This window comes from Microtus oregoni, unplaced genomic scaffold (genome assembly GCF_018167655.1).
Source record: "Microtus oregoni isolate MIOR12 unplaced genomic scaffold, Mior012 000007F_ref0000211, whole genome shotgun sequence".
NCBI classification, from domain to species: domain Eukaryota; kingdom Metazoa; phylum Chordata; class Mammalia; order Rodentia; family Cricetidae; genus Microtus; species Microtus oregoni.
In genome coordinates, this window is record NW_024543066.1 from 30,973,044 (window position 1) to 30,997,481 (window position 24,438).

The 24,438-nt window shown below is 38.6% G+C and overlaps 1 protein-coding gene across 2 annotated transcripts in view; it reads left to right on the top strand.

The window, feature by feature from the left end:
- The window catches only part of Adgrb3 (adhesion G protein-coupled receptor B3), a 729,546-nt gene that overhangs the window by 327,393 nt on the left and 377,715 nt on the right, over positions 1-24,438 (top strand). For both annotated transcript variants that reach the window (XM_041655382.1, XM_041655381.1), the window contains exon 11: positions 20,320-20,388. In XM_041655382.1, the coding sequence (XP_041511316.1) occupies positions 20,320-20,388 (69 nt within the window). The remainder of the gene's footprint in view (positions 1-20,319; positions 20,389-24,438) is intronic.

Genomic DNA, 24,438 nt, shown 5'->3' on the forward strand with positions numbered 1-24,438 from the left:
AGAAAAACACTGAACTGTCAACGGAATCAATCATTAATGACACCAATGCTCTGATCTGTATCCAGGCGTGAATATTTCTAGGAAGATCCCATAGACAAATGAAAGCTGATGTGTGTAGGAATGATGCACACTGCATTCCATACCAGACCAGGAGTGTCTGACATCTTAATGGCAATAATAGAAAAGATGTTGGATAGAAAATTAAAATCATTTGAGCATCTTGAAGATATTACTTTTCTTGTAGAAATAGTCTAATCTTTTAATAAATTAAGTAAGCAACATACATATTTAACCCTACTCTTCTGAAAATTTTTATTAGCACTGTCATAAAAAGCTAGTATTTGAAGTCCTTGATATAATATACAATAAAATATATTCATAAAAGAAAAAACATAAGACATATACTTATAGAAAAACCACCATGCATAACACAACATTAAAGTCTCTAATTTGACAAAAATGCAAGGCTTGGAGGTTTTTAGTGCTAAAGTTCAAAAAACGTAAGACTGATGATTTGCATTAGAAACATGTTTTTATATCCTTCCTTCCTTTTTTATTTTTTTGATTTTTTGAGACAAGGTCTGACTGTGTAGCCCTGCTTGGCCAGGAAAATACTGTGTGAACCAGGCGACCAGGTGAACCTTGATTTCAGATGTCTGTGTGCCTCTGCCTCTCAAGTGCTAGGATGAAAGGTGTGTGCCAACAGATAATACCGGAAACACATTTTTATTGAGCTACTTGTTATAGACTTCAATCATCCAACACTTAATTTGACCAGTTGTCTGGGCATGAAATTAGTAGATTTGACTACTCACATAAAGTGATTTTCCTGGGTCATTTGGTGTAGTGTGAAACAGGATCCTTCATGGCTCATACCTCTGTTCACTGCTCAGCAGTGATGCAGAGTGCTAGGCACTTTGGTGTCTTCCTCCTTCCCTCACAAGCTGTGCCTCTCTGGTTTACTACTACCTGCCAAACCCTCCATCCTCTGCTAGAATTCTCCTCAGGCTCTCCCAATCGCAGTTCAAAAATCATACGCCACTTCAAATGCCAGATTAGCAATCACCTCAGTTATATCAGAAATTAATTTTGGTTCCTCGAATCATTCAGAAAATCTTACGCCTCTTTCATTCTGCTTTTAGTAATCTAATGTAAAGTCATCTGCACATACCCATATTTCATTGGAAACTTGGGCTAATGATTGTATTCAGTATCTCCTGCACTTTGTGTAAACTTCTACTTGCCCTGCATAAGATCTCCTTGAGCATTTTGGATGATATGGTATGAGACCCCAGGTTTAATATAGTGTCAACTGATTTTTCCCTGAAATACAAGTGATCATGTATTTCCCGCTCTTCATTATACAAATGCCACTTCCTAGTCAGTAACAGCATCATCTAGATTTCTTTCATCTTGCTTTGTTGTGGAATCTGCCTTATGAGACCTCTTGCAGTCTCCTTTTCGTCAGTAGCCACACTGGTATGCTAAGCCAGCCTCTAAGCATCCCCACCTAGTTATTTCTGTGGCCTCTTCCCTTTATTCTCCTTTACATCTTGGTTAATTTGTACCCATGTGGCACACTGTTCTCCTATTAGCTATCCTAGAACAGCTCTTGATATGTCAGCAGAACTTCCAGGCTACTTGAGTGACAGCCCTTTACCTTGGTGTCTAGTATGCTATGGATGATGTTCATTACCTCTGCTCCCATTCAGGCACAGCACCTTAGTCACCTTAGCCGCATTAGCCAGTTACTGCTTCCCAGATGTGCTGCATGTTCTTGATTCTGTGACATTGTTTCCTCTGCTTCCACACTGCCTTAGTCTGTCTTGACCTTACAAATTATTCTGAGTCCTGTGCCTCTCAGAAATCCACAGCATCTTCTCCCCTATGTCCCATTCCGTCTTTGCACTCAAATGAGACTCTTCTTGAGAAAAAAAAAATTGTTGGACCCTAGGAAAGCCTCAGCCCATGACCTAAAGTTAATTTTAGTGTAGGGTCTTGACTATAGAAGGAATTTAACAAATAATTCGTTTTAATTACAGCCAAACTAATAATCAAAGAATTGTCTTTTGATTGATTTCATCCCTTGCCTTCCCCACTAAAATTGGGAAATGACAGCCAAAGTTCAAAGGAAGATGAGGTAAAACTGTACACAAAGGTCCCATTCTTTTGAATATAGTTAGATGCAGAATATTTCATTTGAAATGGCTAGCAATGCTGACAGGAACAAAGAAGATCTGTTGAATGGGTTTGATGTGTTGACGAAAGAGTATCACAATCACCCATGACAGATTAATCTTGGCTTAAAATCTCTAAGGAAATTTGTGTTCATCTGAATTTCTAAATACCAAGAGGACCTTGTGTTCTTAGATTTTATGTTTACTTCTTTAATAATTATAGTTTATGATCTGAAAAATCCATAGTAAGAATTTAATGAAATTTTTATTTAATGAAAAATCCATAGGACTATTAACCTACCATTAAATATATAAACTATATAAATAATGGTTGTTGCCTTCGCCTTTCGGTTCATAGGAAACTTACTGCTTTTAATATAAGTAAGATATTTTCTCTCTGTACTTTTTGAAGTGTGTGTGTGCTGTCTGTGTGGGGAAGGGTGTTCTGCATGCATGCATGTATGCATGTCTGTGCATCAAGTGTGTGCTACATCTATTCAAATTGTATTAAAATTAACAAGCAATAAATTTAACCTTAAAGCAAGTACATTTCCCCTTTCAACACTGTCTCATGGGCAACTGTTGCATATTGATGTTTATCATCAAAATGTATATAATATCTATTCTTCAGTTTTAATGCCAGAAATTTGAAACACAAGAGAGAAGGATCAAAATATAACCAAATAAATATTTTATGTGATTATTAGTACTACAAACAAGACCTCATCAGCTCTTCAACAGGAGAATTTAATATGGTGTATGGCTGGCATACCCGGCCTCATCAACTGGTTTGTGGAAAAAATAAAGCTCCTCATAAATCATGTTGTTTTTATCTTTAGATATGACTCTTAAACTATGCTTTTTCTTGGGTGAGATGATACCAACTTTTAGACCATGACTGCTTTGCATCTTTCTAACAAAGAAGAGCTGTGGAATGTAACTATTCTATAATTTTTTTTGTTGTTTTTCACTTTAAATCCCTCTTTAATTAATGAGACATTGAAATTGAAAAATTTATGCTTATATGTTTTAGACTAAGATGATAAAGTAGTCTTTTATTCTGTGAGTCGATAGACCATCTTCCAGAAGCCTTTTTCTCTCAAGTCTATTCTTCTCCAAGTCTGTACTCTTGGTCATAACTCCCAGAATACAGTCAGTCCTTTATGTGGTAGATCCTTGCCAAAATGACACAGATTCTTCAAGGTTTGGCTCATGGATAATTTCTTCTCAAAGGTCTTCTCACCAACTTCTACCCATGAGAAGAATTTTTTACCATTTGGTCATTTGCAACCTTGTGAACACATTTTATGCAGCACTCACACATGACATTGTAGTGTTATGTCTGCCCTCAGGTATTACTTTTAATCTTATTGGGGATGAATATGTCTCTGGAGCTTTACTTAACACTTGAAGCATAGCAGACACTCAGATGTTTGTTAAAATAAAAAAAATGAATCAGGGCAATATTAATGTTTGGAGATTAATATGTTTCTCATTCACAAAATAAAATGGCACAAACAAATTCAGAGGCAGAAATGTCTTCATTACAATTTTTTGCCATTGAAACTTTTACGCCAAGTCTGATTCTATCTATAGAAGACTGAGCTTGTCCCCAAGTCCCCCTTACTCGGAAGTAAAGGTCTAACAAAGTGAATACTTGGAACAGGTATGTGTAAACTCTTCTTTGATTTCATCTATTATCAATCTCAGAATTCCAAGGCCCTTTCTTATGTTTCTGTTATATCATTTCTTCATCCATAACATGCAATATTAAGGTGTAAGACTATAGTTGATTTTCATTATTCTTAGAATTATATGTAACAATAGCAAGCACGGAACTGACACTGAATCACTGGTCCCTAGCCAAATGGGGATTAGGTTTCTTTGAGAATCTAGTCACAACATTTTCATGATTTGATCACACTAACATTGATTGTTGTGGCTTCCTGATGAAAGACACCCAGTTTAATTCATATTAGTGATACATGTATATTGGTATATGTAACACATGGCCTGCCTCTGTAAAGTACACTATATGCTCCTTGCTCTTCAGATCACTGGGGAGCCCTTTATCACACCATGCTGTGGCCATTTAAACAGTGAAACTCTCTCTCTCTCTCTCTCTCTCTCTCTCTCTCTCTCTCTCTGTCTGTGTGTGTGTGTGTGTGTGTGTAACATAGAATCACATAAACTATCCAAGGGGCACTTGTTCACAGCATGAGAGGTGAAACAAAGACTGAAGAGAGCATACCTATTTTAGACCCCAAATGGAAGCATGTGCTTCAGACAATCAAAATTGTACACATCTAGAAACATGTCAGTGATCAACCATGATAACACTGTTGATTTGTAGATTACAGCTCCATTTTATTAAGTAAATAAATTGACATAACATTTCAAGAGGTTATAAATAATTCAGATGGTCTCCGTCCTTTAGGATTGTTGTGACACTCAAAGTCAATCAGGCTAGATGCATGATTGACCACAAAATGGGTACGCCAAACTGTTTTTATTGTTAGTATTTTAATTTGCAGTACAAAGTTGAAGAGTGAGGCTTGCTCTCAGGGTGGTTACAATGTCAGTGGGAAAAATATGACCGACACTAGATTGTACACATGGATCTGAGATATTTAAGTACAGGATGTCCAAATTTTAAAAATTCTAGTCACATAGAGATCTGAACTCAGTAGTAAATAAAATATTCACGGGAGTATTAGGAATTGAGAAAAAACTTCAAGAAACAAGCCATGTACAGAAACACTCAACAAAGAATCATAGTGAGTGATCAAAGGCACAGCAGTGGTGTGAACATTGAAAGTCTAGACCAAGCTAGTTAGAAAGATCTCCTGAATTGAGAGCTTGGGGACCTTTGGGAGGGCTAAAGGGGAAGGGAGAGGCAGGGAGGGGAGCATCAAAAAATGTAGAGCTCAACAAAAATCAATAAAAAAGAAAATGATAAAAAAAGAAATGGTCTACATGCTGGACAATACAGTCCCTGAGGGCAGGAGGGTGAATGCAAAAAAGATTTTGTGTTATTAGAGTTTTTATGGTAAAAATCCAGTGCCTGTCAATACCTAATCAGCAAGTCACAACTGCCTAATGCCATATGCCAAGTAGAAAGAACAGTACATTGAAGAGGGAGGGAAGAGGCATTACAGGTCAAGATATACACATAGTTAAGCAAAACTGGTCAAGCTGTGGTCTTGCTTATCAATCTCCCATCACTGTCTTGGCTCCAGAATATCCCGCATAAGATGTCAGAGTTGTGTGATGCATCTTTCTGGCAGACAGATTCCTTCTCTGGATTCACCAGACCTTCAGCCCTTGTTTGCCCCAGTATGGGATTATTAAGGGAGTCTTAACACTGGGATCTGTTGATCCAGTAGTTTTATAGGCAAAGGCAAGGTTTAATTTTTGTTTGTGTAGCTCCTCTCCTGTCAGAAAAATTACATTTGCTCTTTACATTTGATTCTCTATCAACAAGATCCCTAAATATTACTGTTATTTTTAGAAAAAAATAGTTTGTCATAGTAGGTAACATGAATTAATAAAGAAAACAAGAGTGTTGAACTGACAGATCATCCCATGGGGAGACAAGGGAGACAGAGAAAAGAAAAGGAGGGGTTTTAAGGACAATGAATCACAAAGCAGAAGAAAGAAATCTTGAACGAAAGAAAATCTCATCCGAGTTTCTATTTGGTACATATTTTTCCCCTCAGACGGGTTTCTCTGTGTAGCCTTGGTAATCCTGTACTCACTATGTAGAACAGGCTGGCCTTAAACTCATAGAGACCCTCTTGCCTTTGCCTACTGAGGAGTGCATCACCACTGATTAGTTTGACATTTTTTTACTTACTTTTCGATTGTCATGACAAAATACCTTTACCAAGGCAACTTATAAAATAAAGCAGTTAATATGGGGGCTCACAGTTCCCAGAGTTTAGAGTCCATGGCCATCATGGCCACAGACAGGAAGGCATGGTGCTGGAATAGCAGCTGAGAGCTTACATCTTATCCACAAGTACAAGGCAAAAAGGGCTAACTGGGGATGGTGTGGGCCTTGGAAACCTCAAAGTCCAGCCCCAGGCCACACCTCCTCCAACAAAGCCATGCCTTCTAGTCCTTCCCAATCAGTTTTACCAACTCAAATAAATGAGCCTCTGGGGACTATTCTTATATAAAATACCATGAAGAAAGAAATTATTGAAAGTCTCTACCTACCATGATCTAACAGCAACTCAAATATGCCAGGATCATCGAATTTCCTCACAATCTTCAGGTCCTAAAAAACAAGTCTTGGTGACACTCGATATTTTCCAACTCATTTTTTCTTCTCTTTGGCTCATCCTAAGATGCAATTTACAGCAATATTTAATGAACTATCCAATTTTAAAGTAATATTCACTTTATTATCTTTATGACATGCTGATATTATCTTTAGCACAGTTCTTTCTCTAGTCTTTGACATGTCACTTGTGCTGAAGAAATTTACTTCTTAATTGTTGAGATTAACTAGGGGACTCGTACCTCAGGTTTTCAATGCCTTTATTAAATATAGATCATATTCTAAAGAAATTTATAATCTATTAATCAAGGAGATGTATTTAAAGGAGAGGTTCTGATTTAAATGAAATCAGACATCTTTCATTGTTCTCAGGCCTTGGTTCTTACTAGATGACTCATAGAGGAGAGAGTTTTATTCAAGTATGGGTTTGATGAAGTCTTGTTCATGCTTTAAAGGAATAGGAGGGACTAATTGCCTCACAGAAAGCCTTTCTTCTTTTTGAAAATTGGTAAGAACCTCAGCATTTTCTAAGAAGCAATGGATAGATGTCTGTGCAATGTTGATTCTCTTGTTTGGAGCTCTTCAATCTCCTCTAAATTCTTTGAATTATTGGCCAGGATCTTTCTCTATCTTTTCCTTTGGAGTTCCTTTCTGATCCTTGTTCACATACTAACCTGGCAAGAGAATAGGAAATGGGCAAAGGAAGAAGCAAGTACCACTGGACATCTGGGAACTTAGAGCACCATATGGAAAGAATGGGTTATGCCAGATAACTATGCAAAATGGAGAAAGAGGACTTGGCAAAACATTTTCTTTTATTGATTTTTATCGAGCTCTGTATTTTTTTCTGCTACCCTCTCTGCCTCTCCCCTCCTCTTCAACCCTCCCTCAAGGACCCCATGCTCCCAGTTTACTCAGGAGATCTGGTCTTTTTCTACTTCCCATATAGATTAGATCTATGTATGTCTCTCTTAGTGTCCTCATTGTTGTCTAAGTTCTCTGGGATTGTGATTTGTAGGCTGGTTTTCTTTGCTTTTATACTAGTCTCCACTCAGGTGGCCCTTTCTGCCTGGGTGCCGGGCCAGCTGGTACAAAAATGGCAGAAAAGGAGGACAATTTTTATAATACATTTCAAAGGTTAGCAAAGAAAGACTATTCTTTTTTTATAAGTTTACCTTATTTTTCTGTAATTTTTTATCTCTTCTGTTTCATGGACATGGAGAGCACTGATGAGCAATCATATACAGGGGAGGATCTCTGAAGAGAATAAGTACATTATCTCTTTAGGGGTGATAATTATTTCATCCATTGCCTTCCCTTGTCTTCTGATAAATCTTCTTCCGAAGGAGTAGTCTCCCGGTGATTAGTAACATTAACCCGCAAAGGACAAGACAACAGAATGTTCTAGTCCTTGGAGCCAATCAGAATGTCAAATCCCTACCCAAGATCTGAGGTTGATTATATATATTTGAACAGAAAGAAGTAGTTTAATCTTAAGGAGCCTCAATTGGGCCCTGAAACTTCTACCTTCTTATATGATAATTTCAATATTAGGGGGATGCTGTGGTCCTTTTCTTTCTGGTATTATGACACAAACCCATAGGAGAAAAGGCCAGAGGTGAGCCCAAGAGAGGGATCTATCCTGCATGACCTGCAAGTCTAATAACTACTGTCCCTCCTGTCTGAGAGGAGGAACAAACTCCCAAGGGCAAAGAGTACAGCAGTTAGGTAGGAAAGGAAAGACAGCACATGAATGTGAACCTACACATTGCAATCTATCTGCTAATTGATGCCGGGAAATTATTGAAATAATTTTATTAATTTATATTAATTTTATAAATAAATGAATTTCATTGTGAATTTTTATACATGCATACAAAATATAACATTTACCTTCTCATTTACATTTCTTTTCTCCTCTCTCTCTTGTCCCCTTTCTTTTCCAAATAGCCCTGTGTTAGTTTTATCTTAAAAAAAAAAACTATTCTAGATTTCATATGTGAAAGAAAACGTGAATTCTGTCTGTCCAAATGTGGCTTATTTTGCATAGTATAATGATCCATGATATAATTCACCTATTTAAGGTGTGTGTGTGTGTGTGTGTGTGTGTGTGTGTGTGTGTGTGTTATAGGATGTTTGTGGAGGTCAGTGGAAATTTGTAGGAATTGGTTCTCTCCTCTGTAAATCATATGGATCAAAGTTGGTCTTTCATGTGTTAGTGTCAAGTGTGTTTACTCTCTGAACTATCTTGCTATCTCAATTTCTTTGCCTTTTGTGTCTAAATAATAATTTAGGGTGATTTTTAAAAGTACAATAAAACATCATAATTTTATTCTTTCAGAATCTCCCATTTTTTTTAGCTAAAAGTTAAGGTAATATTGAGATTTGTGTGTTTACTATCATTTACTATCAAAATTTGGTTTTCTGTTTTTTTTTAATTACTATTGGATGCTGTATTTATTTGATAGGGCTAACAGAACAAATACTCCAGAAATGTATCTCAGATTTGAAGGTAGGAGTTGACCACAGACTTGGCTTCAAGGATTTCTTTGGCTTGTAAATGTCTGCTTTCGATCAGTATCTTTTAATGCTCCTTATTTTTTCTCTGCACATGTATCTTGGTATCTCTGTGTTATTACTTTTTTTTATAAGGATACCAGAGACCTACAGTAACCATGCTATTTTTCTTTAAACCCGAGTCCCTCATTGATCGAAATATTTCTAGATAATCTCACATATGATCATCAAGTGTTAGGACTTCAACATATAAATCAGAAGAAAAAAGTACAATTCAACCCAGATCAGGAAAATATGAAAACCTCTAAACACTGCTTTATTGAGAACTCTATGCCAGGCAGCTTGTCCTATGACAAGTTGTACAGTGGCTGGTAGAAAACCAGACATTTTCATACAATGCTGGTCCTCAAGCATCTTGCCATGTCTGTCCAAAATTGAGGGACCATTCTTCCCTTTGCTTTTCTTGGGATTTAGAAAGAGAAAGGGGATAATTGATAAAGTATGGCAAATGGTCCTTCAGCTTTGTTAAGCTTGCAGGCATTGGATGATAGATCTGAAACAGAAATTCAGATCAGTGAGAGAAAGCAAGATGTCATCTTTTTAAAGATTTTTAAAGGGAAGTATTGTTTCAAGAGGAATTAGGCCTAGTGAATGTGTGACATAAGCTACGTGCTAGAGTGGTTGAATGCAGTATACATGATTTATACCATGTGACAGGGCCCATTCTTTCTATGGGTAGGAAAATGGGACTTGCTTAATGGTGACTCACAGTATTAGGCAATAGTCAGGCTGTGTCTGACCCGTCAGTGGCTACAAACTTGGGTGTTTTCTTTCCTTGCTTGCAGCCTTCATTGTTTAGGTTCTGATTAACTCAGGAACATGAGTTTTCTAACATTTTCAGTCTTTATTGTTTATATAAAAGAAAGACATGAGATCAGAAGTCAGAGATATCAAAATCTCTGGTAGCTTCCTGTTAAATTGGAGCCCTTTGATGTTGGGAAATCTCCTCACTCTGTGGTGAGTAGTCAAGGGATCCTTTCGAGTCAGTGTTTGATACATGAATTTAAGAATACATTTACAGACAAGAAGGGACCATTGTTAAGTAGCAGAATTGAGGATGGAAAGGATATTGTTAGAGAAAGGAGTATCCACAAGACCCAAAGGTCTGCTTGTATTGGCTTTTGAATTTGTTGGACTTTTCCTAATTTGTTTAAATGAGTTTAAAAGAGCTAGACTCTTTATAAGATAGGTTCAAGACTATTGAAAAGAGGGTTGTCAAGATTAAAATTTACTTTGGTCGTACAGTTAGGTACCTTTAGACTCCCCACTGATGAAACAGATCTGCAGAGATCAGAAGACAAATGCCATCTTCACTGTGTACACAGAGCAGGGACTTGGTTAAATATGTGGACAGCAGTGTAATCCAGAGAAATAAATTTTGACTTGTAGCCAGTTTGTGACTAGGCCAAATTTTAGGTACTAGATCTACTGATTATTATTATAATTTTGTATGGCTCATACCTCGCCCCACCTAGTGAGAAGAAGCAGAAAAGTCGAAAAGATGTTTTGGGGAGGAATATCTATGATCACAAAAGAGAAAGATAAGGTGAACCCTGGCATAGCAGAGAATTAATCTATTCTAAAAGAATAAGCAAACCGGTATGCCTAAATCTAGTAATAGAAGGATGCACAGAGAAAAACTGTGACCCAGAACAGAGTCTTCTCAGAACATTCTGAGCAGTTTTCACTTCTGCTGTTCATGGCATGTCGTCTGAAGAGGTATTTCCGGTCTTTTAATGGTTCACAGAAGTATGTTGTCTGAGCCAAGATGCTGAACTCATTTTTTGAAGGTATTTTTATTAGTTGTTTGGCAGTTTTCATACAATGTGTTTTGATCATATTCATCTCTCATCCGCCAACTCTCCCGAGATTCCCTACTCCTTTCGCTACCCATCCAACTTTGTATCCTTTTCCTTTTTTAAGCCATCAAGATGAGTGTGTGCTGTCCATGAAATGTGGCTTTCTGTTGGAGTGAGTGTTGATTTACCAGGGGTTACACCCTTTGAGAAAACGCACCCTCCTCCCAGCAGCTAACTGTTGGCAATAACAGCTTCGTTACAGTTGGGAATACATACGCAAGCCTCGTCTTCAAGCTAGGCTTTTGGCTGGATTGAGCCTGCACAGCTCTTGTGCATGCTGTTACAACTGCTGTGAGTCCGTGTGTGCAGCTGCCCTATGATATCAAGAGCACAGTGAGTCATTGTCATTTACTGTCTCAGGCTCTTACAGTCTCTCTATCCTCTTCCTGCACTGATTCCTGAGCTTTGGGAGAAAAGAGTGCAGTGTCTGTATTACATTTAGAGGTGAGCATTCTGCAGTCACTTATTCTTGACTGCTGGGCTCTTTTGGCACAGGATGGCACAAGAATGTCACATCATATATGTGACTTATGCTGTGTTTACAGGTATCATTTTTTTCTCTAGGTAGAGGAGTGGTGTAACTGGAGGTTTCTCTCCTGCCTGCCACCTCCCAATAACCACTCTGAGGCTTAATATTAATTACAAATTGTTTGGTAAATGGCTTAGGCTTATTACTAACTAGCTTTTAAATCTTAAATTAACCCATCTCTTAATCTACACATTGCCAGGTGCTCTGTGGCTTACCAGTAATGCTCTGGCATCTTACACCTTTGGTGACTGCTGGCATCTCCCTGACTCTGCTGTTCTTCTCACTGTAACTTTATTTGGATTTCCTTCCTGTCTCTATTCTGCCTAACTATTGGCCAAATAATCTTCTTTTTTAGCCAATGATAATAAAATATATTCACAGCATAAAGAGAGACATCCCACATCAGAGTGGAGTTTGCTTAATGTGTGACCCCCATTGTTTGAATGTACTTATGCTTTCCTAAATCCCTAGTGCAACAAGGATTGACATGTGTTCTTACCCTCCTTGCAGCTCCCTCTACATATTGTCTGGTTACCTGGATGGTTTAGATTCTCTAAGTAGCCTTACTTAAGAAAGAGTGTTTCCATGTCTTGATTTTTTTAATTATTTTGTCTACACTGACTATTGACAGTTTTTCAAATTGGCTGTTCTGCCATGCTGCCAACAGGTGAATAATAAATATACTATAATTAGCCATGTAAGTGTCACTCACTTCCTTACTTTTCATTTTTAAATGAAGACTTGGAAAGCAGTACCAAGCATATGCCCTAAAGCCCCAATAATTCAATATCCTCTTCTTTCCCTGCATTTCATCCCATTTGCAGCATCTCAGAGGTCGACTTACTATGCTAACTCTTACCAGAGCCTTTGGTCCCAAACTTATCCCTAAGAGACTTGTAGCATCATCTAAACTCTGCTGATTGAAGCTATTAGGAACCTCTACAGGCTAAGTTGTCTTGCTTCATAGCAGAGAAAAAAACATAGTGAATCACAGTCAGTGTATCCCAGAGCAACACCCTTCTGCTGGTTAGAAAATGAGTCAGAGTTTCCGTGAGGATGCAACGAAAAGAAGGCTTGTTGTTTTCATCTAAACCAGCACATATTGGGAGAGGAATTTCAACAGTCTGCTCTCCAAGTATTCCAGGTCTGAGAATTTGATGTGGCCCAGCAGGGACAGCCAGGCCTGATATTGGAGACCTATGCCCACAACTATCAGGTCAGGTCATCCTGGAAGCTTTAGACCCTGGCACTAGGTACCCCACATCCTCAGATTAGCTCAGCTTTTTTCATGTGCTTAATTTCTTTCCATGAATCATATGGTCCATGTGCATTCAGCCCTAACACCCACTATAGGATGATTTGGATGATAGTCTCTGGTCTTTCTGAGTCCTTGCTAGCTTCTAATTACCCAAAGTCAGTAGATATCCTGCTTGGATAGATGTTCTGCATAAAACTCTAATGCACATTATGATTTATTGAGTCCAGTCAATTCTAAATTATTCAGGTTACTTGCCTGAGACAAAATGTACATACATAGTTCAGGCCACACTTGAGGGGTTGTCCACTTAAAAACAAATAATGTAAGAACATTCAAATTGATCCATACCATAATGTTGCCTGAGTTCAATTCCTTTTCTACATAATTTCTACACCAGGGGATCAAGAAGTAGTGTCACACATCACAGGGAATCAACAGAGCCTGCATTAGTCTATATTGTAGCTGTGTTCCTAGATGCGATGCATGTGCTCCACCATGAGCCACCAAGGTTGGAAAAAATGAATTCTATTGTACTGTATCTTCTGTTGCCTTTGGGTGTTTGCCTAGCTGAAGATCAGTCTGTGTGCCTTGACATTAATTTCACCCGTGGATCAGCTTCCAAATGTGTTTTATTCTATCACCTGTCACTCTTGCCTCTTGTCCTCCCTTACCTATCTCATTTACTATTCTTCCTAGTAGACTTAGCTCCAGGGTTTAACCTTGACTTTACCTATTCAGCTCTATTCTTGATATTCATATTCTTTATCCCAAAGGGCTCCTGTTTTCAACTATGACTAATTATTCATATCGCTTTTATCTCTTGAGATTTAGAATTAAGTCAATGTGTCTCCTGGGCCTCTTCACTTGGCTGCATTGTAGAATCTTAATGTTCAACCAGATCAAAATTAAGCTCTCTCTCTCTCTCTCTCTCTCTCCATTGCAGGTATTTCTCAGGCTGGCTACAGCATATGTAGTTTTATTCTAAACCTAGGTATTCTGAGCCAGAAACCAAAGATGAATGTTTGATTCTCTGCCTTCTCCCCTGTGCAATCTGTCATCGTGTGTTTCTGTGCACCAAGCTACTACCTTCTCTACCCTCAGCAATTGAAACTATTTTATGATAGCTGTTTTTACTTTCACTGCACTGTACTTGCTATGCTATGCAGCTTCCAAAAGCAGACTTATATTTTTAACTTGCAGATAACCATTGTGAGTTGATGACTCCACCTTACCTGACCCTTGACTTTTTCAATCTTTATGAATAGTATGGTCTACTCTATCCAGCCTATTCAAGACCAGCTTAGAAATATCATTTCTTTCTTTCTCTTTCTAAAAATTGCTTAGATGGATTTTATTCATGATATGTGTACTCTCTTTCTCTTCCCACTTATATTTAGGGGGCAAATTATCAATTTAAAAGTATCTCTTCGTCATGATGGTCTCAGGTTAGATATCATATAAAGATAAAGGTTTACTTCTTAACTAATAATCCCCCACCAAACACACTCTTTCTCTGTCTCTTCACACAAAGTTTCTCATGCCCTCCTATTTGTTCATCCCCTCCCTCTTACATTTTCTCTCTCCCTTTCCCTGTTCACACTCTCATTCTCCCCTACCTGTTCATCCCTCCCCACCCTTTCTCTTTTCCCCCCTGCCATTCATAGTTCAGGTCTCTCTATAATCTACTATATTTTAACCTCTCTTTGTCCATTTAGGCTGTTTCAGCAAAATAGGAAAGAAAATGAGCTTTTTTTTCCTTCTAATACATAGAAGCTTAGTCCAAGATGAGCCACAGGAAGTTCATTTGTCCTGTGGAGAATCTCTATCTTCCAATATGGCACATTATTATGACACCCTCCCAAAGGGAAGAATGTTATGCCCTCACATGGCCAAGGTGGCAGGCTAGGTAGCAATGTTCTGCCTAAAGCATCTGCTTTAAGTCTCTTAATATCTTTGAAACAGTAGGAGTCATGCTCAATCACCACCAAATGGTAGGATCTCAAAGTGCCCTTCCATCAGCAACATTGAAATCTTGTAATTTAATCCATTGTAATTACTAGTTGAACTAATTTTCTTTATTTATTTTTACTGCCGAGGATTGAAATAAGGGCTTTGGATAGCCTAGCTAAGCCCTTTCCCACTGTCTTATGCACCTGTCTTAGTTATGTTCTCATTGCTGGGATAAAATAACTCGACAAAAGCAAGAAAAGCTTTATCCTAGATCATAGTGCAGAGGTATATAATCCCTCATGGGAGGGGAAGCAGAAGAACAGTTAAGGAAGCTACGGTGTAGGGGCAGGAGACTCTTTAGTCATATTGCATCCCCACTCAGGAAGCAGAGCATGAAGAGGAGGCCTCAAGATCTATGCCCAGTGACCCACTTCATCCACTGAGATGCCAGTTTCCCAACCTTCCCAAATAGCACTGTCAACTGGAGACCAAGTATACAAACATTTTAACCCATAGTAGGCCTTTTACATTCAAACCACAACAACCCTAATTTTAAAGTAATCATTTCAAATTTACTTATTGATTTACTGACTCCATTCATGCACTGGATTTTAGGATGGATGAGTTCAGGACTCCACGTGTCTTGTTGATTCTTTCCTATCCCCAGGACACTAAAGGATATAGAAAAAAAGAAACCACTCTATATACCTTCTTGCAAAAGTAAATATACTTCCAATTATTTTCTCTTTCTTTTCTCACCTTTCCATTACTATATGCTTTCTTTCCTTTGCCTCCCCCCGCCCCCCGCCCAAAGCCACTGTGTTAGGCAGCAAAGCATATTTAATGATATCCTTATCTTCCATCTTCGGCCCCATACACTGTGATATCTGTGTTGTGCTTTTATAATTCTCTATATGCATTCCTTTCCTGAGAAAACATAACATATTCTCCAAATGCATCTGTAAGACAAAGAGTATTGTTGGTAGAGATGCATGGCAAGGTTCCCTGTGTTTGGCATAGGTGCTGTGTTGGAAGTTGTTGCTTCTTTTACTCTAAAGACCGTATTTAGACATCCTTGTCACCAGAATTTTTAGAGACAGAACAGGGGCCCTAGCAACTCTAATAAGCAAAGCTTGAGTACTTGTCCACGATAGATCAATTAAACAGAAAAACCAAGAAAACAAAAACATGAAAAGCACATAACACTATGCCTTTAATATGGCTGTATTAGGAAGAGGCACAAAGGGTTCCAGGAAACATCTTAAGTCTATCTCCAGTGCCCCGAAATGAGATCAATGTTTAAATGAAGAACTAAGGATACCACATCTGAGCAGTCCCAGGCAAGGTGTGGGTTCGCCATTGATTCGTCATTATCTGGATTTCAGCCTCAATTGTAAGGCAGTCAGCTATCTGAGATTTCTTTCAGGGAAACAAGTTCCCCTCTGGTTGCTACTCTTTCTTTTTTCCAGCATGAGATTCCTTTGGGAAATTCCCATTTCTTTCAGGATCCGGTGTTTCAGTAGTCTCATAATCAGATTGAGAGACACAGGTGTCTCTTTAGAATATCTCCATGTCTTCTAGGTTAGTTATAACATGAAGAACAGGAATCAGGCTTATAATCTGTATTTATTTATAAACAAGATGGTATAGTTTGGGGGAATGAATAAGACTCATACACCTGGATTATAGACAAACTACGGGGCAGAACAGCGAAAGGGAAAAGTGAGGAGAGCAGGAGTCTACATCACTCCCGGCTTTGCAGCTATCACCCAGTCTCTAGGTTGGCAATGAATGATTTATCCTACACTATTCATCTTTATAGTAATGATAACACCTTCTTCCTGGTCATTAAGCTTTCCTAGAGTTATTGCAACACTCCTGAACAAAGCCAACAAAATGTATCAGATCTTTACTTCTACATTACAGGGTCTTCTACTTTCGGGGTTATCTTTGCCCTTTGAAGTCTAAACATTTTGCTCCTGAGTTAAGATGGAGGGGGACATTTCCTGTGACTTGGGGACATCAAGTCCTTAGCCTAATCTACATTTCAATTTTCATACAACTAGAACCTTCAAGATTCTTTCATGAGTTACACAAATTGATGTATGGCCCATTAGAAATCTGCCAAGTAGAAGCCAATCAGAAGTACAGCAAGATTATAGATGTCTACCCACAAAATGAAATGTTCTTTTTGTTCTTTTTCTATTCTGGGACCTTGCCTTTGATCGCCACAGAGGTGTTTGTGTTTCTCTATCCATTATGCATTTAGTTTTCTGTCATCATACCAAGAAAGCACAGTCATACCTGTTTGACCTTTGTGTCCAACAGCCATTTGGCACAGCACCTCTAGCTAAACAGACCTCTGGGAATCACTACACTGTACAAAACCCATATTACCAGGTTTATTCTGTGAAAAGAGAGATAGCTATTGAAAACTTCCAAGCTGAAGTCAGTATTTAATTGGTCCTGTTTTTGCTGTTGCTGCAAGAGATGGAGATATTCAAAGGCGGTAGAGATGAGCTTGGAAGTCTTTACCAACATGGTAGCTATGCGTTCACCATAATGTAGTAGTAAATACGATTTATGTAGCAAATCATTAAAAAAAGATAATATGGAAGATATGTTATCATAAAAGGCATTATATTTAACAGGTTATATGCAATAGGAAGAGTGTTATAAATTACCTCCAAAATTCATTTAACTCTTCCAGGTGGCTTTTACAGATTAGAGAAATAAAGTAGAACAGGACCTTGTAATTAAAAGAAAACATTAAAAGGGGAATTTTAGTATATATCTGCTTCTTTAGTTTTTGTACCACTGAGACTCTGCCAAGACTTTAAGTTTTTGAAATAAGTCTAAGACATGGGATCAGTGTATTAAAGCATTAATGTTATCAGAGCCCACAGAAACCACACTAGCAGGATCAGCCCTATGCCAGCCCAGTTTAGAGCAGGATCCAGGCTTGACAGGACTACATAGCCAAACCTTGTTTCAATAAAGACACACACACACACGGACACACGGACACACAGACACAGACACAGGCATGCACACGGACCCTAAAGGAAAAGGCTGCTGTGTGATACATATCAGGGACAGACATACATGATCAAATTCATTAATCACCAAAAGAAGAATATCTCTAGGGTCCAAGGGCACTTAGTGAACACTGTGAAGGTAAAGAGTCTTCAGACTACTCAGGAGTCATTCAGGTGTCCAGAAACGTTACCAGTCTGCTCTTACAAACATTGTCTTGTTTGAGGTGTTACATTCTGTCAGCCTGTTCATGTATAACAAGTCACAGTGGATTAAAACATATAACCGAATTCAATACACATGTTTTTAAGTGCATTTGATACAACCAGGATTCTGACAACAGAGTTACTGTCAGTTCAGAAGACTGGTGTTGATTCTTATTTGCAAACCCAAGGCATTATGACTTTGTAACACCTTCCTTTACTTCTATGGGCAAATGTTAAGGATAAAGTGATGCACAAAAAAAAAAAAAGATTCACTCTGCCCAAAGGTGCCTTCCCCATGACTCCAGACAATGACTGAAGCTTCACTCATCTCACTGTGTCCTACATGGCCTGCATTAGTCAGAAAATGGCTGTTGATTATTCTGAAATACGATCAGCTATGAGATCACAAGGGAACTTTAATCTGAGCTGCCTTCCTACTCTGATTCAATAAAGGCCCATTTATTGTTCCTGAAAAATAATACAAAGTGTTTTCTCTAGTCTGTGCTGGCTTGGTTTAAGATTTGGATTAATAATTCATGCTTTTATGTTTGTCCCTTGGTTATTTTAAAAAAGAGAACACTGAATTCATTATTTTCATCAAGGAATTGTGTGTGTGTGCAGCGGCCTTCATGTATAGCAAAAAGTCACTGACCCACTCTCAGGAAAACATGCTTTGGGAAGTGTTTTTCCAGAAATGGAGATGCATTTGCACAAATTGCTTCCCTTTTTCTCTTGGCGTCTCTTGTTAGCAGCAGAATGCATTTCATATGATAGCTGGAGGGGTTAAGATACAGACCAAGGTCAAGGACCTCAACATAGCCATCTTGCATGCACAGGGATGAAACCTACAGCATTTGCTTCATTAGCTTCCTGTCCCCTCCTGAGTTAACCAGCCATAGGCAATTGGAGAACTCTGAAGGTTAATTCTTTCTGCCCATAGGTAGAGTTACAGCTCAGTAGACTAAGCCCTTAAAATGTTAACACTCCAAGCAAGAAATTTTAAGTGGTAAAAATGGCAGGTAGTACAGAGAGGTTAAACACGTTGAAAATGAGTTTAAAGCAGACTTACTACCTCCCCCTGTCCCCAGCAGCTGCATAAAATAGTCTAAAACTTTTACAGAGGTTATAACTCGAAACATGTTTCAGCCATGTGATTGCCAGGAACTGTTAAAATAAATAGCACAAATAGGGCAATTAAATATAGATACTAACAGCTTCAAACCACAGCAGAGGAGACGAAGCAGCCTTGTTTTTCCATCTAAAAACACCCAGGTGACGTTATTTGGAAGGAGAGCAAATGCTTGTTTTGAAAAGCTGTATATAGAAAAGACAAACAAAACTGACAAATTAATATCATTTTTGCCCACGGGGGAGTCCTGCCCTAAGCTAGTGAACGAGTCAGCGAGCTGAAATGTGCCTGTTGAATCCCCTACAGACCAGTTTAGATAGGATACAACGAAGGACACAGCCAATCAGCCGCTGTCTGGGTATCATGTCTCTGCTGGACACTGTAGGTCTCAGGTCAACCACTAAGAGGCACCCTTATCTCTTCTCCAGACTCCTGTATCTTGATGGCACAGCATACAGTGAGAACCCAGGCAAGTCTTTCTGGTGACATCTCACATAGGAAATCGTCAGTGGCTGGACTGAGTTGAGTGCAGTAGTCAGGGTGCTCACGGTCAATGAAAAGTGAACCTCAGAGTGAGCTCGTCTGCCTGGAAAGAGAAAACCAGACAGTCATGTGCATAATTATAGATGAAGATAAAAAAGTCTTTGTCCATTAGCACTGAGGGTACTGGTAAGGATTTGGAACTTCAAAAAGGGCATGTTTAGATTTATTACGCATTGTTACATGTGCTCTTTGCTAGAAATTTTGAATGCTCTTTGCTAGAAATTTTGAATGCTCTTTGCTAGAAATTTTGAATGTTTCTTTACTCCTTTCAATAGATAGTTGAAAAGCAAAAATAAAATTATCAGGAAGGACAGAATAAGAATTTCAAGTGAGGGGGCCCATCTAGTCAGGCTTGCCCATCATCATAGTCTTACTATGCTGTTATTAGAAACAATGAAATAGAGCCCCGGTTTGCAGTTCACAGGATATCTTGTGGTTGATGAGTACAAGCGACTTCTTTAAAGAAGGCAAATTCCATTTGAAAGGAATAATTGTATAATGATATTATGAGTATAATTTAGGTGACAGTGGAATAAATCGTTGTGAACAAAGAGTGTTTTACCTATTCTGGTTGCTTCTGGGATGCAGATGGGAAATATGTAGAGCCCTGAGAATCATGTTGCTCCAATGACTCCTTAAAGATCAAGAATGTGTCAGGATGTAGAGAAATGCTGCAGCTATTCATGCGATGTAACCTTTCCAAACAGGTGTTGTTGCAAAGCACACTCTCGCATACCAATCCTAAACTTTTTATCCAATTTAATTTTCAGAACTTCTTTCAAATAGTTAGCAACCTTCTAGATGAAGAAAACAAGGAGAAGTGGGAAGATGCCCAGCAGGTAAGGTTGAGATTGTCTTAGAATTTATGATGAAGTTGACTAGATGCATGAAATACATGAAAAGCCTATAGTTTGATTCTCCAAGAGTATAAAAGGATTTTAGAAATCATTATAAGTGAAAACACATTAATTTTACAGAAACCAATTCATGTTTTAAAATATCAGCCCATGGGAGGGTTTTTGTGTGAATATATGGGGAGGGGGAGAAGGATGTTTATGTAATTTGCAACTTCAGGGAACTAATATGTGACAGCTTTATACTTTAACACTAGACCTCTATCTGGTTTTAGATAATGGGAAAACAAGGCAACCTAATAGCATATATCTCAATAGAAGTGCTGTGCTAATTTACTAATGAGAAAAACAATTGCAAGGAATTCATGCTTCACAGAATCTGCCTCATATGTACAGATGTGAATTCTTGTTCAGAAAAGAGTTGTGAGCATCAACTCCCGTGCATAATCATGTTCAGAGTATACTTACTGCTATGCTTTGTCGATTGTCAGGCTTCTTTAGTGACTTAGGTCCTTCAAAATTGTCCTGTCCTGACATCTTGTCCTAACTGTAAGACTTATTTTCCTACAATGCAAAAGGTGCTTTCCAGGGGGACAGAGGGGAAGTATAGTTTTTAAATTATCATGGGAATGTGATATAACTGAGTATGAAATTGCTTTAAGTTTATCCTTGACTCTGATCAAAAAAAAATCCCAAGATTAAAGAACTCCAGAAAAACATAATGAGCATTTACTGAAGTTGATGTAAACTGTCCACATCCTTTCTCATTTCTAACCACATTTGAGGCCCTCAGAAATGAATCATGCCCCTTATTCCAGCTATGATCGAAAATCCACAAATAGCACAGCATGGTCAGCCTCATTACCAGGGACCAACGCTGTGCTTCTGCCCAATGCCAGAGGAATATCACCTTTTAGTTTAAAACCTTGGTCTGTCTTTTTCTGCTCCTTTGAATTATACACTTGGCCTTGGCCTTCGCCTAGAGGGCAGCATTGTTCCCTAACTGTAAGGAGGTGGTGTCTTCACACAGAATACAGCTGTTGTAGCGGAGCGTATCTTTCTAGAAAGCTATTAATTACGGGTATATTTAGAATGGATGTATGATTCTCTATTTAAAACCAGGCTGCAGTTCCTCACATGGTGTTCTTTAGCAGGAGGTCACAACTTGAGCAAGTAATGAATGGTATCATGCATTCTTATCAATGGAAAAATCATGAATCCATAATTTGTTTAGTTGTGATTTGAGATTGGTTCTCTTTTTTTTTAATACATTTTTCAATTCAAATGATCCTTAATGATGTTTTAAAATGATAGTGTGAAATTTTAAAGGATGCTATTTGTAGCTTTTACTGTGGTTATCATAATCACAGCCACATGGTAAACATGAGTGGCACAAAAGGTGACTTCTTAAAAAAGGGGGGGGGCAGGGTTAAAATCAACCAAAAGTTATCCTTCTGATCCCTCTTTATATTAGAGAAGTAGACTTAACAAAAGTAGACCTGCAAATAAATCTTTGCGTAAATGTAGAAAACTAAACAAGTAACTCTGTTATCAGAATCTTACAAACAACATGTACATTTCTGAAAAATACAGCCATCCAGAGCCCACTGGCTAGCCATCAATCCCAGTTAAAAAGATTTCCATGGTATTTAGATAAAATATTTTACTGAGGCCGGGCGGTGGTGGCGCACACCTTTAATCCCAGCACTCGGGAGGCAGAGGCAGGCGGATCTCTGGGAGTTCGAGGCCAGCCTGGTATACAAGAGCTAGTTCCGGGACAGACTCCAAAGCCACAGAGAAACCCTGTCTCAAAAAAACAAAAAACAACAAAACACACACACACACACACACACACAAACCTTACTGAAAATATAGCCTACCGAAATGAAAGAAGAATGTACTTTATAACAATGTACCACACACCCCATATACCCCTATACAAATACATACACACAGAGACGCACACATACATAGACATTGTGGCAGGTGTTAATGGTAGATTTAAGTGATGTAATTATTTTTTCTAAACTTTATATAAGGAAGTCCACTCTCATGTCTCTGTCTTAGGAGGGTGCAAACTGCATCCGGTTATCTAAATTCAGCTGGTGTCTCTTATGTAAACAACATTGTTCATCACCTGCTACCAATGACTGTTCTGCAGCGAGGAGAGAAGTGGCTTGTTTCACTAAAGTCCCTATCACCAGAAAACTGTGAAATACTTAGCATGAGGCCCTTATCAAAACAGCTTGCCAATTACATGCTCTATAATATTAGGAAAATAATATTTAAAACCTAGACCCTTGCCAACGTGAAAAGGCCCACAACCATGATGGAAGATAATGAAGAACCTAGTTCTGAACAAGCATGAAGTCAGAGGGCAGACAGATGACAAGCAGCCTCATAGACTGGAGCCCTGCATCCTTTAGAGTGGCACAAGGCACAGCACCACATTTGTGTCTTCAAGCTAAACAGTTGCGTGTCCTGCAATAGGGACTTTCACCGGCTTCTGTCATACACTCATCATCTTGGTAATTGTGCCATCTATCTTCTTTCTCATTGGCTTTCTCTAAAGGGAAATAAGCTTCTCTACCCTTCCAAATGCTATGCAATTTGGAACTGGAGACAATTTTGAAACTTGAAGCCCAAATTTATGTGGCCGTTGATTTAGGCCCTGTACTCTCAAAAGACACAAAGGGACAGAAGCACCAACTACCAACTTCCCTGATGTTTTCATTTTAAAGCGAGAAATTATTGGATCTCTAAGATGGCAGGAACTTTTCTTTTCAGTTTAGAAAGACTTGCCAGAGTTTCAAGGAGACTGTATGAGCCTTACTTACCATTACTAGTTTTCTAAAGCAAACACTTTAAGGAAGAGGAAGTAAAGGAAATGGAGATGCTGTGTTCAAGAGTGAAAGTTAAGCCTCTTGTTTTCATTTTGCCATCATCCCTCTGAGAAACAGAAAGTTCACACAGGGAAATAAACAGGACACAGTAGAATCAGGAAGCTTTTAAGCACATAGGAACGTCAGCCGTGACTGTCTAATGGGGATGATCGCTTCAGAATTCCCATTTAATTAATAACTGTATAGGTGAGAAAAAGACTGACCTCCTAAATATTTCTGATGCTAAATACTGCAGTTTTCTGTGGAATATGCGTATATATAGGTGGATAAATTAATTTCATATGCAGGCCGTGTTTGATTTATAGAAGAAACAGTCATAGCCCTTTGCAAAATACACATATAGATTTACAGGCTGTCCTGTTAATCCCCTTCCTAATCCACTTTGGGTGCCAGATGAAGATGGAAGTTACAAAATAAATCCACACTAGCTCAGACTTGCATATAATAAAGGACTATTCATTTAGGGGTAGACTCACAGATCATAGTCCTCTGCATGAGTAGGGCACAGGAACATAATCCAGAAGCAGGGAGGGAGGGAGGGAGGGAGGGAGGGAGAGAGAGAGAGAGAGAGAGAGAGAGAGAGAGAACGATTTACATCAACATTTATAGTATTATAAGAAGCCATGCCCATGGCCCATGTGGGCTGGTATCTTAAAGGCCACTGGCTAAAGGAATTCCTACAGCACCTCACAGCTTTTGCCTTATGCTATCCAGCAAATGAGGTCTCTTCCTCTCCCACTCGGGAATTTATAAAATAGAGTAACTGGAATTAGAAGCACATAATTTTCCCATTTAGATGCTACAGTGATGCAAATGCTTACACATGATACCAAGTATATATGTTCTTGGATGTCTTTGTTGTTACATACACTAAGAGCTTTTGCCAGGTTATGTATGGTTGAGAAAACCAGTCCTTTTGTGTGTGTGGTGCTGTTGGTGGGCACGCTCAATGCGTGGGCCTAAATTGACTTGCTATTAGGTAGATGCATAGGTAACTGGGTAGAAAGGTGTAAAACACGGGTACAGAAGCACATAGATGACAGATGAGAGAAAAGACAGATTCTGCCTCCATTACTATCAGACTTACATAATGACTTCAGCTACATTATTAGCCTCTTTGAGATTCTATTTT